General features: G+C 44.3%; 1 protein-coding gene across 1 annotated transcript in view; it reads left to right on the forward strand.

Annotated features, from left to right (window-relative positions):
• Window positions 1-957: 957 nt before the first annotated feature.
• Window positions 958-17,731, forward strand: part of LOC144599805 (phospholipid-transporting ATPase VB-like) — a 67,655-nt gene continuing 50,881 nt past the window's right edge. The window contains exons 1-6 of the mRNA XM_078411046.1: window positions 958-1,238; window positions 2,335-2,529; window positions 11,045-11,249; window positions 12,659-12,744; window positions 14,297-14,400; window positions 16,799-16,930. Coding sequence (XP_078267172.1) covers window positions 958-1,238; window positions 2,335-2,529; window positions 11,045-11,249; window positions 12,659-12,744; window positions 14,297-14,400; window positions 16,799-16,930 — 1,003 coding nt within the window. The remainder of the gene's footprint in view (window positions 1,239-2,334; window positions 2,530-11,044; window positions 11,250-12,658; window positions 12,745-14,296; window positions 14,401-16,798; window positions 16,931-17,731) is intronic.

Below are 17,731 nucleotides of genomic sequence, written 5' to 3' on the forward strand. Positions count from 1 at the left end.
TTTTAAAATAGTGTCACATTCACTGTTCGTCGGTTATTTAAAAGGATACTCTTGACAGATCAATGTCTACTGATATAGATGACATTATAGGTTTGGACAGGCAACATCTCTGGATAGAAGGAATGGGTGATGCTTCGGGTCGAGATCCTTCTTCAGACTGAGAGTCAGAGGAAAGGGAAACAAGAGATATAGACGGTGATATAGAGAGATATGGAACAAATGAATGAAAGATATTCAAAAAGGTCTTGTTGAGTCTCAGTGTCTGTAACTTGTTTTCACCTCAACCACAGCTAACAATGGCCTCTCCTTTATCACCATTACTTTTTTGCATATTATTCATTCATTTGTTCTATATCTTTCTATGTCACCGTCTATAACTCTCGTTTCCCTTTCCCCTGACTCTCAGTCTGAAGAAGGGTCTCGACCCGAAACGTCACCTATTACTTCTATCCAGAGATGCTGCCTGACCCGCTGAGTTACTCCAGCATTTTGTGTCTAACCTCTGTGTAAACCAGCATCTGCAGTTCCATCCTACACATTAAAGGTTGAGGTTGAGGTTTAGGTTCATTATTGTCACATGTTCTGAGGTACAGTGAAAAGCGTTGTTTTGCATCTTATCCAAACAGATCAGAGATGCCTTACATAGATGCAATCACTTAAACCTCAAGTGCAAGCTTAGGGCAAGATGCATGGAATGTGGGATGGAACTGCAGATGCTGGTTTTCTCCCGAGATGCTGCCTGATCTGCTGAGTTACTCTAGCATTTTGTGAATAAATTGTTAAGATAGTGTTAGTGTGCGGGGATCGCCGGTCTGCGTGGACCCGGTAGGCCGAAGGGCCTGTTTCCACGCTGGATCCCTGAACTAAAAACACAAAACTAATACAAGATGGTAATTATTTCTGGTCCAATATCAGACTTTTCAATTGAAGAGAGGAACGTGATCCAGAGAATGAATCATGGCACACACAATAGAATGGCTTAGATTCCGTTTCCAGGCACAGAGGAGAAACAGCCTCTCTGAAACAACGCCATTGCTGTCATCTCCGCCCTTGAATTCCACCGCCAAAGGTCAACAATCGCCCACTTTAACTAAGCAAAGAATTATCATTCCAAATAATCGAATGCTCAGCAAGGATTCGGAAAGGCTAATGAGAAACTATACGAGCAACAAAATCACCACGAGAAAATACACCATCATCAACTTTCTCCCAAAGAACTTTATTGAACAGTGTAAGAGGTGAGCACCACGATTTGTCTCTGTTAAATTGGTTTTCCTCGGTGAAAATGTGTTTTATTTTATAATCTAATTGGCAGTTAACATTTCACTGTTCCAAAAGAAAAGTTTCGGTCATGCATTTTATAAATATTTGAATGTTATTATTTTGTTCTTTGCCCGATTTGCCCCTTTGTCTGTTCGGCCATTTTAAGCTCGACAACTGCGCGGCGCTGTGGCGCCTGCGGTAGATTTGCTGCCTTACGGGACCCAGGTTCGATCCTGACTATTTTGTGCTGTCTGTACGGAGTTTGTACGTTCTCCCCGTGACTGCGTGGGTTTCCTCAGGGTGCTCCGGTTTGCTCCCACTCTCCAAAGACGTACAGACTTGCAGGTTAATTGACTTTGGTAAAAGTTGTAAATTGGCCCTAGTGTGTGTAGGATATTGTTAGTGTATGGGGTATTCGCTGACTGGCATGAACTCAGCAGGCCAAAGGTGTCTGTTCCCATGCTGTATCTCTAAAGTCTAAACTGTTTTCAATAAATGCACTTTAAAGCTAGATTCCAATCATGCTGGAAGCAAGATTCAGGCATTGGAAATGGGTCTGAAGAAGGGTCCCGACCCAAAACTTCACCTGTCAACGTCCTCTAGCGATGCTGCCTGAGTTTAGTTTTAATTTAGTTTAGTTTAGAGATACAGCGTGGAAACAGGCCCTTCGGCCCACCGAGTCCAACCAGTGATCCCCGCACATTAACACTATCCTACACACACTAGGGACAATTTACACTTACACCAAGCCAATTTACCTACAAACTTGTACGTCTTTGGAGTGTGGGAGGAAAGCGAAGATCTCGAAGAAAACCCACGTGCCACGCGTACAAACTCCATACAGACAGCACCCGTAGTTAGGATCGAACCTGGGTCTCCGGTGTTGCAAGCGCTGTAAGGCGGCAACTCTACCACTGCGCCACCGTGCGTCATCGGGCAAATGAGTTACTTTGTGTCTTTTACTTTTCGACAAATTAGTTAAGTTTCTTTTTCTAATGTGATTTGGCACGGATCACATTGAAGAATATAAACAGCCTATTTCCTCTCTCTCTCTCTCTTCTCATGTTCTAGATTTGCCAATGTTTACTTCCTGTTGCTAGCCTTTCTGAACTGGATCCCATCCATTGAAGTGTTCCATAAAGAGATAACCATGCTACCGATAATAATTGTGATGTCCGTTACTGCAATTAAAGATGGAGTTGAGGATTTCAAACGATACCAATTTGATAAGAAGATAAACGAAACAACGACAAGGGTATTTGATTGGTAAGGAATTTATGAATGAATGTGAAGAAGTATTTATTTTAGTCAAAGATATTTGCCTCACACTATTGTTTTGAAATGAAATCCGAGTCAGTAGTGTCAATGACTGCAGTAGTGCCTTTGAACTATCTTTAATTGGGCTCCATCTTGCACTAAACATTATTACCTTTATCCTGTATCTGTACACAGTGGCTGACTTGATTGTAATCATGTATAGCCTTTTCGCTGACTGGATAGCACGCAACAAAAAGCTTATCACTGTACCTCGGTACACGCGACAACAATAGACAATAGACAATAGGTGCAGGAGGAGGCCATTCGGCCCTTCGAGCCAGCACCGCTGTTCAATGGCTGATCATTCTCAATCAGTACCCCATTCCTGCCTTCTCCCCATACCCCCTGACTCCGCTATCCTTAAGAGCTCTATCTAGCTCTCTCTTGAATGCATTCAGAGAATTGGCCTCCACTGCCTTCTGAGGCAGAGAATTCCACAGATTCACAACTCTCTGACTAAAAAAGTTTTTCCTCATCTCAGTTCTAAATGGCCTACCCCTTATTCTTAAACTGTGGCCTCTTGTTCTGGACTCCCCCAACATTGGGAACATGTTTCCTGCCTCTAACGTGTCCAACCCCTTAATAATCTTATACGTTTCGATAAGATCTCCTCTCATCCTTCTAAATTCCAATGTATACAAGCCTAGTGGCTCCAGTCTTTCAACATATGACAGTCCCGCCATTCCGGGAATTAACCTAGTAAACCTACGCTGCACGCCCTCAATAGCAAGAATATCCTTCCTCAAATTCGGAGACCAAAACTGCACGCAGTACTCCAGGTGCGATCTCACTAGGGCCCTGTACAACTGCAGAAGGACCTAATGAACTAAACTGAATAATGGGCAAGGTAACAGTGGCAATAAATTGTACTCAGCTTCCGAAATTCATTCCACTGAAGTAAATGAAAATGAATTGAAACATAGTTCTTGTTTAGCATTACCAATTAGGGTTGAGATTCTTGTCCAAATATTCTTGGGCCTTTAGACTATGATACAGTGGCTGAATGTGGTATAATGTTTAGATTTTACCAAGCAAAAGAATGTACCAAGCTCGTGTTACCATTTTTACACAAAGGGTGGTGGGCAAATGGAACGAGCTGCAAGAGGCGGTAGTTGAGGCAGGTACAATCACAACGTTTAAAAAACATTGGACAGGTACAAGGATAGGAAAGGTTTAGAAGGATATGGGCCGAGCACAGGCTGGTGGGACTAGTGTAGATGAGACATGTTGGCCAGCCTGGGCAAGTTGGGCCAAAGGGCCTTTATCCACACTCTATGATTCTATGACCATCTCCCATCGGTCAAAAGGTATAGAAGTGCACAGAAAACACACTCCTCCAGATTCAGGGACAGTTTCTTCCCAGCTGTTATCAGGCAACTGAATCATCCTACCAACAACTAGAGTCCTGAACTACTATCTACCTCATTGGAGACCCTCGGACTATCCTTGATCGGACTTTGCTGGCTTTGCCTTGCACGGTGGCGCAGCGGTAGAGTTGCTGCCTTACAGCGAATGCAGCGCCGGAGTCTCAGGTTTGATCCTGACTACGGGTGCTGTCTGTACGGAGTTTGTACGTTCTCCCCGTGACCTGCATGGGTTTTCTCCGAGATCTTCGGTTTCCTCTCACACTCCAAAGACGTACAGGTTTGTAGGTTAATTGGCTGGGCAAATGTTTTTTTTTAAATAGTCCCTAGTGGGTGTAGGATAGTGTTAATATATGGGGAACGCTGGGCGGCGCGGACCCGGTGGGCCGAAGGGCCTGTTCCTGCGCTGTATCTCTAAATCTAAAAAAAAATCTAAAAATCTAAACGTTATTTCCTTATCATCGACACACTGTAAATGGCTCAATTGTAATCATGCATTGTCTTTCCGCTGGTTAGCACGAAACTAAATCTTTTCACTCTACCTCAGTACACGTGACAATAAACTGAACTGACTCTATGACTCTATGGAAATTAGCGCTGATATGAAAGACTTTCCAATCAATTATAACAGGACTAGCTTGTGGGTTTCAAGAACAGGTATAATTGTCTTGCATTAGTCAATTCTCCACTACTAATAATGACTTATGCCAAAAATAATGTACTGTTGTTAATTTTGACCTTTATTCAGAATGACAACAGAGACATTTCATTTTTTAAATGTAAAAATGGCATCAGAAATGGTGACACTGCAACAGATGAACCATTATACATTTCTCTTGTGATGACATTATAGAAAGCCTACCGAGTGAATATTGGCCTGTTCAGAAAATTACACCTCTTAATGTAAATTGCCTCAGGCTATTTGGAGGACATGACAGACACTATATAAATGTAAAATATTGCTTTGATTTAGAAATTAGTAGATGGGCATTTCCTTCATCCCACTGTACTTTGTTCTATTTTGCAACAGAAAATGTATTGTAAGATGATATCAATGAAGAAATGCCATTTCAGTCTCACAATAATCCCAAATTCAACAACTAAAGTGGTACTTGACTATAACCTTTGTTCCTTGGAGAGCAGGAGGCTGAGATGTGATCTTATTTAGTTTAGTTTTGAGAGACAGCATGGAAACAGGCGCTGAAGGCCCACCGAGTCCACACCAACCATCCATCACCCGTTCACACTGGTTCTGTGTTATCCTGCTTTCTCGTCCACTCCCTGTACACTAGGGGCAATTTACAGAGGGCCAATTAACCTAGAAACCCACACGTCTTTGGGATGTGGGAAGAAACCGGAGCACCCGGAGGAAACCCACACTGTCACAGGGAGAACGTACAAATTCCACACATACAGCACCTGTGGTCAGGATTGAACCCGGGTCTCTGGCGCTGTGAGATAGCAGCTCTACCTGCTGTGCTGCTGTGCTGTCAAGCATAGAGGTGTTTCAAATCATGAGGCCAATAGAAAGGGAGAATGCACAGTGCTTTTTACCCCGAGTAGGACAGATCAAGAGCTGGAGGTTTTGGGTGAGAGGGGAAAGATTTACAGTAATAGGAACCTGAGGGGCAACTTTTTTCACTTGGAGGTTAGTGGGTACTAGACCAAGTGGCCCAGACCTCTCCTTGGGTATGTGGAACGAGCTGTCAGAGGAAGAAGTTGAGGCAGATACAATAACAGCATTTAAAAGACATTTGGATAAGTACATGGATAAGGAAAGGTTAGAAGGATATGCAGCAAATGCAGTTAGATAGAGCTCTTAAGGATAGCGGAGTCAGGGAGTATGGGTAGAGGGCAGGAATAGGGTACTGATTGAGAATGATCAGCCATGATCACATTGAATGGCGGTGCTGGCTCGAAGGGCCGTACTCCTGCAGCTATTGTCTATTGTCAGACAAATTAGACTAGGTTGGATGTGGCATCTTGGTCGGTATGGACCGGAGGGGCAGAAAGGCCTGTTTCTGTGCTGTTTGACTCTATGACTCTGTTATCAGATCCATATTTGAGTTAAAAACAAAAAGCAGAAAAATTAAGTGATTAAATGAATGAAAAAGGCGGGACGGGATAAAGCCTGGCAAGTGATAGATGTTCTCCCTGTGACCATGTGGGTTTTCTCCAGGTACTCCGGTTTCCTCCCACGTCCCAAGGAGAATAGGCAATAGACAATAGGTGCAGGAGTAGGCCATTCGGCCCTTCGAGCCGGCACCGCCATTCAATGTGATCATGGCTGATCATTCTCAATCAGTACCCCGTTCCTGCCTTCTCCCCATACCCCCTGACTCCGCTATCCTTAAGAGCTCTATCTAGCTCTCTCTTGAATGCATTCAGAGAATTGGCCTTGCGGGTTTGTAGGTTAATTGGCCCTCTGTAAATTGCTCCCATGTAGTAGATGTCAAAGTGGGATAACATAGAACTAGTGTGAGCGGGGGGATCGCAGGTCGGCGTGGGCTCGGTGGGCCGAAGGGCCTGTTTCCATGCTGTATCTCTAAACAAAACTAAACTAAAATTTGGGTTATTGGGATTTTAATACGGATTAAATACATGTTTTTGTTTGTAGTTTAGTTTAATGTCACGTGTACAGAGGCACAGTGAAAAGCTTTTTGTTGCACTTGTGACTTTGGCTGGAATTGTGTACCAATGGAGAAATTAAAATGAAGAAAATCCAGATGAAAAGAAAGAGAGGAAACAGTGAATTGAGTTTTATTGGCTCTTTTTAAAATTGCTAAATTATTTAAAATTGATGTAATGAAATTTTAGACATTAAATATATCAATACCTGAGACAGAAGGCTGATTTTTAAATGTCCATGACATTGGGGGAAACAGGAGATAAAATTGGCGTGTCAAAAATGTAATGCTACGGTGGTTATGGGAGATTTCAACATGCAGGTAGACTGGGAAAATCAGGTTGGAAATGGACCCCAGGAAAGAGAGTTTGTAGAGTGCCTTCGAGATGGATTCTTAGAACAGCTTGTACTGGAGCCTACCAGGGAGAAGGCAATTCTGGATTTAGTGTTGTGTAATGATCCTGATCTGATAAGGGGACTAGAGGTAAAAGAGCCATTAGGAGGCAGTGATCACAACATGATAAGTTTTACTCTGCAAATGGAAAGGCAGAAGGGAAAATCGGAAGTGTCGGTATTACAGTATAGCAAAGGGGATTACAGAGGCATGAGGCAGGAGCTGGCCAAAATTGATTGGAAGGAGGCCCTAGCAGGGAAGACGGTAGAACAGCAATGGAAGGTATTCCTGGGAATAATGCAGAGGTTGCAGGATCAATTTATTCCAAAGAGGTGGAAAGACTCTAAGGGGAGTAAGAGACACCTGTGGCTGACGAGGGAAGTCAGGGACAGCATAAAAATTAAGGAGAGGAAGTATAACATAGCAAAGAAGAGTGGGAAGACAGAGGATTGGGACTCTTTCAAAGAGCAACAAAAGTTAACTAAAAAGGCAATACGGGGAGAAAAGATGAGGTACGAGGGTAAACTAGCCAATAATATAAAGGAGGATAGCAAGTTTTTTTAGGTACGTGAAGAGGAAAAAAATAGTCAAGGCAAATGTGGGTCCCTTGAAGACAGAAGCAGGGGAATTTATTATGGGGAACAAAGAAATGGCAGACGAGTTAAACCGTTACTTTGGATCTGTCTTCACTGAGGAAGATACACATAATCTCCCAAATGTTCTAGGGGCCGGAGAACCTAGGGTGATGGAGGAACTGAAGGAAATCCACATTAGGCAGGATATGGTTTTGGGTAGACTGATGGGACTGAAGGCTGATAAATCCCCAGGGCCTGATGGTCTGCATCCCAGAGTACTTAAGGAGGTGGCTCTAGAAATAGTGGAAGCATTGGAGATCATTTTTCAATGTTCTATAGATTCAGGATCAGTTCCTGTGGATTGGAGGATAGCAAATGTTATCCCACTTTTTAAGAAAGGAGGGAGAGAGAAAACGGGTAATTATAGACCAGTTAGTCTGACATCAGTGGTGGGGAAGATGCTGGAGTCAATTATAAAAGACGAAATTGCTGAGCATTTGGATAGCAGTAACGGGATCATTCCGAGTCAGCATGGATTTACGAAGGGGAAATCATGCTTGACAAATCTACTGGAATTTTTTGAGGATGTAACTAGGAAAATTGACAAGGGAGAGTCAGTGGATGTGGTGTACCTCGACTTTCAGAAAGCCTTCGACAAGGTCCCACATAGGAGATTAGTGGGCAAAATTAGGGCACATGGTATTGGGGGTAGGGTACTGACATGGATAGAAAATTGGTTGACAGACAGAAAGCAAAGAGTGGGGATAAATGGGTCCCTTTCGGAATGGCAGGCAGTGACCAGTGGCGTACCGCAAGGTTCGGTGCTGGGACCCCAGCTATTTACGATATACATTAATGACTTAGACGAAGGGATTAAAAGTACCATTAGCAAATTTGCAGATGATACTAAGTTGGGGGGTAGTGTGAATTGTGAGGAAGATGCAATAAGGCTGCAGGGTGACCTGGACAGGTTGTGTGAGTGGGCGGATACATGGCAGATGCAGTTTAATGTAGATAAGTGTGAGGTTATTCACTTTGGAAGTATGAATAGAAAGGCAGATTATTATCTGAATGGTGTCAAGTTAGGAGGAGGGGGAGTTCAACGAGATCTGGGTGTCCTAGTGCATCAGTCAATGAAAGGAAGCATGCAGGTACAGCAGGCAGTGAAGAAAGCCAATGGAATGTTGGCCTTCGTAACAAGAGGAGTTGAGTATAGGAGCAAAGAGGTCCTTCTACAGTTGTACCGGGCCCTGGTGAGACCGCACCTCGAGTACTGTGTGCAGTTTTGGTCTCCAAATTTGAGGAAGGATATTCTTGCTATGGAGGGCGTGCAGCGTAGGTTCACTAGGTTAATTCCCGGAATGGCGGGACTGTCGTATGTTGAAAGGCTGGAGCAATTGGGCTTGTATACACTGGAATTTAGAAGGATGAGGGGGGATCTTATTGAAACATATAAGATAATTAGGGGATTGGACACATTAGAGGCAGATAACATGTTCCCAATGTTGGGGGAGTCCAGAACAAGGGGCCACAGTTTAAGAATAAGGGGTAGGCCATTTAGAACGGAGATGAGGAAGAACTTTTTCAGTCAGAGGGTGGTGAAGTTGTGGAATTCTCTGCCTCAGAAGGCAGTGGAGGCCAGTTCGTTGGATGCTTTCAAGAGAGAGCTGGATAGAGCTCTTAAGGATAGCGGAGTGAGGGGATATGGGGAGAAGGCAGGAACGGGGTACTGATTGAGAGTGATCAGCCATGATCGCATTGAATGGCGGTGCTGGCTCGAAGGGCTGAATGGCCTACTCCTGCACCTATTGTCTATTGTCTATTGTCTATTGTCTATTTAAATTGGGGTTTATTTTTAATCCCTTAAGTGAATCCATTAATTTTGAAAGGAATGCAAATTTGCTAATATTTAAGTCTTTAATGATTTTTCCCCTTCATTCAAACGGTCAGGTTCGTTGTTCCTTGTGCCAAGGTAATCCTGACTCAAATGCAACAGGCAACTTCATCAACATTAACGATAAATTTGCTATCAGTTGTGAAATCGCAAGAAAAGAGTGGCCAACAAGATCTGAAGTTTAGTTCAGTTTAGAGATACCGCGACAAAGCTGGCCCTTTGACCCGCCGGTTCCATGTTGACCAGTGGTTGCTCGTGCGCTAGTTTTATCTGACACACCCACACCCACCAGTGATCCCCGCACATTAACCCCACCCTGCGCACACTCGGGACAATTTTTACATTTATACCAAGCCAATTAATCTACAAACCTGTGCATCTTTGGAGTGTGGGAGGAAACCGAAGATCTCAGAGAAAACCCTCGCAGGTCACGGGGAGAACGTACAAACTCCGTACAGACGGCACCCGTAGTCAGGTTGGAACACTGGTCTCTGGTGCTGTGAGGCAGTAACTTTACCACTGTGCTGCCCTTAGAGATGCAGCATGGAAACAATTCCTTCGGCCCACCGATTCCATGCCGACCAACGACCACCCAAACACTCGTGCTATCTTAAACACTAAGGACAATTTACAGAAGCTAATTAATCAATGAATAAAAGCAGTTTGTTTCTTTTTCCTCTGGTGCTCCAGGGTATTTGATCATTTTAAGCATTTTTATAAATTGGAAGCTCTTGATGATTAGAAGTCCTGATTTCCCTTGGTCTTACACAATGCTATTAGATGGGTGCCTAAAGAGAGATAAATTATGAGCCAAATTCCAATCCTTTTTGTCAATAGCATGTTTGCAAAGCCAAACTGCACGTGGAGATCCTTGGGGTGCTTTTAAGCGTAACTAACAAACAGACTTGGAGGAACAGCACCTCATATTTCGCTTGGGCAGTTTACACCCCACAGTATGAATCTTGCTCACTCTAATTTCAAGTAACCCCTGCATTCCCTCTCTCCTCCCCTCTCTCACCCTAGTCATCCTACTAGTTCCACTGTTCGCATCCGTGTATCCCTTCGTTATCACCTCTTCCCCAGCCAACAATGGGCCATTATGGGCCCCATAGGCTACAGCGGTAGAATTGCTGCCGGACAGAGCCAGAGACCCGGGTTCGCTCCCGACTACGGGTGCTGCCTGTGTGGAGTTTGCACGTTCTTCCCATGATCACATGGTATTTTTCTCCGGGTGCTCCGGTTTCCTCCCTCACTCCAACGACATACAGATTTGTAGGTTAATTGGCTTCCATAAAAAATGTGAGTTGTCCCTAGTGTGTCGGATAGTGCCAGTGTACGGGGTGATCACTGGTGGGTGTGGGCCGAAGGGCCTGTTTCCATGCTGTAACTCTAACTTTTAAAAGAAAAGAGGAACTAACTCATGTCAAATTGTAAATTGTCCCTAGTGTGTGGTGATCGCTGGTCGGTGCGGACTCAGTACACCGAAGATCATGTTTCTGCGCTGTATATCTAAAGTCTAAAAGAGGAGAGGATCTAACCCTGGGTACAGGAGATATGTTATTTTGTGCTAAAACTATTCATAAGGCTGTGCAAATATATATTCTTCCACAGGAAACAGCGGCGCTATGTTGAGAAGTGCTGGAAAGATGTGTATGTGGGTGACTTTACACAATTATCATGCAATGAAATTATTCCGGCTGATATCCTCCTGTTGCATTCATCAGAACAAAATGGCATCTGCTACATTGAGACGTCAAACCTCGATGGAGAAACTAATCTCAAGCAAAGACGCGCGGTGAAAGGATTTTCAAATCCAGTAAGACGTTGCTATTTCTTTGAATTGTTATTCTTAGGAAACATCATTTGGAGCATTTGCTATGAAATTGCTAAGAATCAGGGACGAATCTCAACTTGGCCACTCCCTCTTCTCCCCTCTCCCATCGGGCAAGAGGTACAGAAGTGTGGAAACGCACACCTCCAGATTCGGGGACAGTTTCTTCCCAGCTGTTATCTGGCAACTGAGCCATCCTATCACCAACTAGAAAGTGGTCCTGAGCTACTATCTACTTCAATTGGACTTTATTGGGCTTTATCTTGCAGTAAACATTATTCCCTCTATCATGTATCTGTCCGCTGTGGATGGCTCGATTGTACTCGTGTGTAGTCTTTCCCCTGACTGGATTGCACGCAACAAAAGCTTTTCACTCTACCTCTGTACACGTGTCAATAAAGTAAAGTCAAGTTTTTACCAATGTGGAGAGAAGAATATTCACTTGTTATTCTGCTCTTAAAATTACTACACATAAACCAACATTGCAGACGTGGCATGGTGGCACAGTGCCACAGCAGTAGAGTTGTTGCCTTATAGCGCCAAAACACGGGTTCGATTCTGACTAGGGGTACTGTTTGTACGATGTTTGTATGTTCTCCCTGTGATCCTGAGGGTTTTCTTCCGGGTGCTCCGGTTTCCTCCCACACTCCAAAGACGTGCTGGTTTCTGGTTTAATTGGCTTCAGTTAAGAAAAAATTGTAAACTGTCCTGAGTGTGTAGGATAGTGTTAGTGTACAGGGTGAGCACGGGTCAGCACAGACTCGGTGGGCCGAATGGCCTGTTTCTGCACTGTATCTCTAGAGTCTAAAGTGAGACTTGATCCTTTGTTCCAAAATCAAACAAATAGCACTTGATCGTTTTATTAGTCCTGGTGTGAATTATTAGTCCTGGCAAAATATATTGTAATGTTTAACCTGCCGTTTCAGTTTAGCTGATGATTATAATGCCTTAACCAACCTGATCTCCCGGTGGCTGAGCACTTCAACTCCCCCTCCCACTCCCAGTCTGACCTTTCTGTCATGGGCCTCCTCCAGTGCCATAGTGAGGCCCACCGGAAATTGGAGGAACAGCACCTCATATTTCGCTTGGGCAGCTTGCAGCCCAGTGGTATGAACATTGACTTCTCCAACTTTAGATAGTTCCTCTGTCCCTCTCTTCCCCTCCCCCTTCCCAGTTCTCTCTCTATCTTCCTGTCTCCACCTATATCCTTCCTTTTTCCCGCCCCCTGACATCAGTCTGAAGAAGGGTCTCGACCCGAAACGTCACCCATTCCTTCTCTCCTGAGATGCTGCCTGACCTGCTGAGTTACTCCAGCATTTTGTGAAATAAATACCTTTGATTTGTACCAGCATCTGGAGTTATTTTCTTACATTATAATGTTATATATTTTTTAGGACTCTGAATTTGAACCAATGAACTTCAACAACACCATCGTCTGTGAAAATCCCAACAATGATCTCAATAAATTTAAAGGCTTTGTGTGAGTAAGAATTATCTTCTGCAGTACATAGAATATCATATCATATCATATCATATCTATACAGCCGGAAACAGGCCTATTCGGCCCTCCAAGTCCGTGCCGCCCAGCGATCCCCGTACATTAACACTATCCTACACCCACTAGGGACAATTTTTACATTTACCCAGCCAATTAACCTACATACCTGTACGTCTTTGGAGTGTGGGAGGAAACCGAAGATCTCGGAGAAAACCCACGCAGGTCACGGGGAGAACGTACAAACTCCTTACAGTGCAGCACCCGTAGTCAGGATCGAACCTGAGTCTCCGGCGCTGCATTCGCTGTAAAGCAGCAACTCTACCGCTGCGCTACCGTGCCGTTATAGCACGGGAACTGACTCTTTGGCTGAATATGATGTCATAATCTGCATCCCTGCATTCCCTGCATATCCATGCGCCTATCTAAAAACCTCTTAAACACCACCATCGTATCTGCCTCCACCATCACCACCCTTGGCAGCATGTTCCAGGCACCCATCACCCTCTGTGGAAGGTGGAAACAACTCTCTCTGGCCTTTGTCCACCATCTTCTTATCGGCATTGTATAACAGACTAGACCTAGTGGACCCGTTGAGCCCAAACCTGAATTGGTGCAGCACCCTCTCCTCCCCCCCCCCTCCCCTATCCTCCTCCCTCCCCTTTCCCTCCACCCCTCCCCCTTCCCCTCCCCCTCTCCTCCCTCTCCCCATCCCTCCCCTCCCTCCCCTCCCTCCCCTCCCTCCCCCATCCCCCCCTCCCTCCCCTCCTCCTCCATCCTTCCCTCCACCCCCTCCCTCCCTCCCTCCTTCCCTCCCTCCCTCCTTCCCTCCCTCCCTCCTTCCCTCCCTCCCTCCCTCCCTCCCTCCCTCCCTCCCTCCCGAGGAGATAGATTTAAACTTTAAAATGTGAATAACTTTAAAAATATAACACCGATTTCAATGAAACTTCTTCCATTAGCACCAAAGGGACGATGGTGAGTAAGGTGGGCCTAAAATTGCCGTGCGATCATGTACCGTTTTGGCTGTAGTTCAGGAACAAACAAACAAACAAACGAGAGTTTTAGTACATAGATTAATAAACATGAAGTAAAAGTGGTCCAGGCTGGGAAAGCCAAAATGCAGAAACAAAGAACTGCAGATGCTGGTTTATCCCGAAGATAGACAAAGTGCTGGAGTAACTCAGCGGGTTAGGCAGCATCCCTGGAGAAAAAGGATGGGTGCCATGTTTTGTCGGGACCCTTTATCAGACTGCCTGAAGAATGGTCCCGACCCGAAAAGTCATCTTATCCTTTTTCTCCAGAGATGCTGCCTGACCCACTGAGTTACTCCAGCACTTTGTGTCTATCTTCAAAGAGGGGAAGTATTTATTTAAACCTTTTTATAAACTTTGCATTTAAAAACATACATTTAATCTTGCATTCGAAACAATCGATTTTTCTCTCTAAATGCTTTGCATTTTGAATGTTCGCATCAACGAATGTTAATTAAAAAGAAACCTTGAAATGTGATGTTCATCAAGGGATGTTTTGATTGCAGAAATGAATCTGAAGAAAAGATTGGGTTTGATAAAGACAGCCTCTTGATTCGAGGCTGCACTATTCGGAATACAAATGTCACTGTGGGAATCGTGGTGTATGCAGGTACATCGTGTGATTTGTTGATTTATTATTCCCACGAATTTGGTTTCTTGGGTGCATGAGGATGAAGTAGGATAATCATTAATTAAAAGGCTGCAGGAAGGAGAAGCCTATTACATAGTTCATTCAGCAAAAAAACATTGTTTCTTTATTTGAAAATGAAACTAAATTTTAGCGACACAGCGCGGAAACAGGCCCTTCGGCCCACAAAGTCCGTGCCGACCAGCGATCACCCCGTACACTTGCACTATCCTGCACACTAGGGACAATTTAACCAAAGCCAATTAACCCACGCATGTGTTTGGTGTGTGGGAGCAAATCGGAGCACCTGGAGAAAACCCACGTACATCACGGGGAGAACGTACAAACCCCCGTAGTCAGGATTGAACCCGGGTCCCTGGCGCTGTAAGGCAGCAACTCTACCACTACGCCACGGTGTCGCCCTGGTTAGGTTCAGGTTTATTATTGACATGTGTACCGAGGTACAGTGAAAAACTTTGTTTTGTATGCTATCCAATCACTTAACACTGAACATAGATACAATGAACCCAAACTCAAGTACAATGATTGGAGCAAAGGGGGCAGATACACTGTGCAGGATATAGTTTGCTTTCCATGGAGCAGAGAGAACTGAAGGAGAATCGGGCTTGTGTGTATACATTTATGAGGCTCATGAATAGGATAAGTTTAGAAGGACACGGGCAAAACGCAGGCAGACAGGATTGGAGTAGATGTGGGACGTTGGTCGGGGTGGGCAAGTTGGGCCGAAGGGCCTGTTTCCATGCTGCTTGACCCAATGACAACATGAGATTGAACTTTTAAAGAAGACAGTGGCACAGTGACGCAGCAGTAGAGTTGCTGCCTTACAGCGCCAGAGACCCGAGTTCAATCCTGACTACGTGGTGCTGTCTGTACAGAGTTTGTACGTTCTCCCCATGACTTGCGTGGGAATTTCTCCGAGATCTCCAGTTTCCTCCCACAGTCCAAAGACGTACGGGTTTGTAGGTGAAATGTAAAATTGTTCCTTGTGTGTGTGGGATAGTGTTAGTGTGTGGGGATCGCTGGACGGTGCGGCATTGGTGGGCCGAAGAGCCTATTTCCGCGCTGTATCTCTAAGCTAAATTAAACTTTAAAAAAAATGATTTTACCTTGATACCACAGTGGAAGCATGTTCAGTAGAGTATACTAACTGTAATTGTTCAGAACTAGTCATCACCATCGCTAATGTTAAAAAGTGTTGCCATGATGACTTGTGCTCATTGAGAGGATAAAACATACTGGCTGTTCGTATAATTGTTCAAAATGGTTTTGCGTGTATGCCCATAGCCAGAACATAGTGGAAGTGTACAGTAGGTCAGTCAAGACATCCATGTTGGTATAGTAGGTCAGTCAAGGCGTCCATGTTGGTATAGTAGGTCAGTCAAGATGTCCATGTTGGTATAGTAGGTCAGTCAAGACGTCCATGTTGGTACAGTAGGCCGGTCAAGACGTCCATGTTGGTACAGTAGGCCGGTCAAGACGTCCATGTTGGTATAGTAGGTCAGTCAAGGCCTCCATGTTGGTACTGTAGGTCAGTCAAGACGTCCATGTTGGTACAGTAGGTCAGTCAAGGCGTCCATGCTGGTGATTTGGGTGCATTTTCTCACTGTGTTTTGATGAAACCAACCATCCAAATTCATCTTTTCAGAAGCGGCAAAGACTGCTGCAGCCCTTAGCATGTTTGTTCTTATTGACAGCAACTCGAATATAAAACGAAGCCTTGTTTCCACACATTATCTGCTAAATCAGTTGGCACATTCTCTCAGAGGTCAGGCTATCATTTCAGGAAACTGCCTTCAGGAAAGTGACAACAGTTCTTTGAAGTATTGTTGGGAACCTACGATACATCGTGTGAATTGAAAATGCTGGCATCTTGTACTCCGGGATTGGCATTTACCCATTGAATTAATCGTTATCTATTATTAGGGTGGCATAGTGGTAGTGTTGCTGCTTCACAATGCCAGGGACCCGGGTTCGATCCTGACTACCGGTGCTTGTCTGCACAGTGTTTGTACGTTCTCCCCGTGACCACGTGGGTTTTATTCGGGTGCTTCGGTTTCCTCCCACACTCCAGAGACGTACAGGTTTGTAGGTTAATTGGCTTGGGTAAAATTGTAAATTGTCCCTAGTGTATGTAGGATAGTGGTAGTGTACGGGGTGATCGCTGGTCGGCACGGACTCGGTGGGCCGAAGGGCTTGTTTTCACTCTGTATCTCCAAAGTCTGAATATCTAAAGTGCACAACTGAGATTATTAGATTGGGAAACCTTAAAGCAATTTGTACACAACAGATTTTGGATGAATTGCTACCGAAGGTTATGAAATATATGATGAGTTTTTGCAATGTTTTAATATACCTTCAGGTCATGAGACCAAAGCAATGCTCAATAATAATGGACCTCGTTGTAAGCAGAGCAAGTTGGAGAGAAAAATGAACGTGGATGTCATCTGCTGTATGATCCTTATGGTGGTTATGTGCCTTGTAGGAGCCATAGGTAAGATGTGCAACTGTGCCAATCTATAGAAGCAGCAGTCAGAACAGTCTAAATGAGAATGGTCTAATAGGATTGAAATGGCTGGTAATTGCTGGAACAAACTAAACCTAACTACATTGGTGAATGATATATTTATAGTAGAAATGTGTTACAATGAATACATGGTGAACATGCAGAGTGGCGCAGCGGTAGAGTTGCTGTCTTACAGCGCCAGAGACCCGGGTTCGATCCTGACTACAGGTGCTGTCTGTGTGGAGTTTGTACGTTCTCCCCGTGACCGCGTGGGTTTTCTCCGGGTTTCTCCCCCATTCCAAATACGCTTAGGTTTGCAGGTTAATTGGCTTTTATAAAATTGCCTCTTGTGTGTAGGATGGAACTAGTGTATGTGTGTTTATTGGTTGGCGCGGATTCGGTGGGCCAAAGGGCCTGATTCCGCGATATATCTCTAAACTAACCTAAACTAAAGTTACATTGAGGGATGTTCTTGACTACAGTTGTAATTAAAGGTGGGAATTAAAGCATAAAATAACTTGTGTCGGTGGGACAAGACAAGTGCATCTCATTGCCCTGAATCTGTAGCAGTTCACGTTCCTAAAATATTTTTGCGTCACTACTTATAATTGTGAAGAACTACACCATTGATGGTAATGGGATTCAATGAGGAAATTCCACCAGATAAATTCTAAAACCTGAAGAAATGACCACGCCTGTTTGTTTATTGTGAGGCAGATTGCAGACTTCAATTATTTAAGGAGAATAATTAAAAAATACTGTGATGATGTTGGAGGGATTTATGGATGC

The sequence above is a fragment of the Rhinoraja longicauda genome, chromosome 14 (assembly GCF_053455715.1).
Source record: "Rhinoraja longicauda isolate Sanriku21f chromosome 14, sRhiLon1.1, whole genome shotgun sequence".
In the NCBI taxonomy this organism is placed as follows: domain Eukaryota; kingdom Metazoa; phylum Chordata; class Chondrichthyes; order Rajiformes; family Arhynchobatidae; genus Rhinoraja; species Rhinoraja longicauda.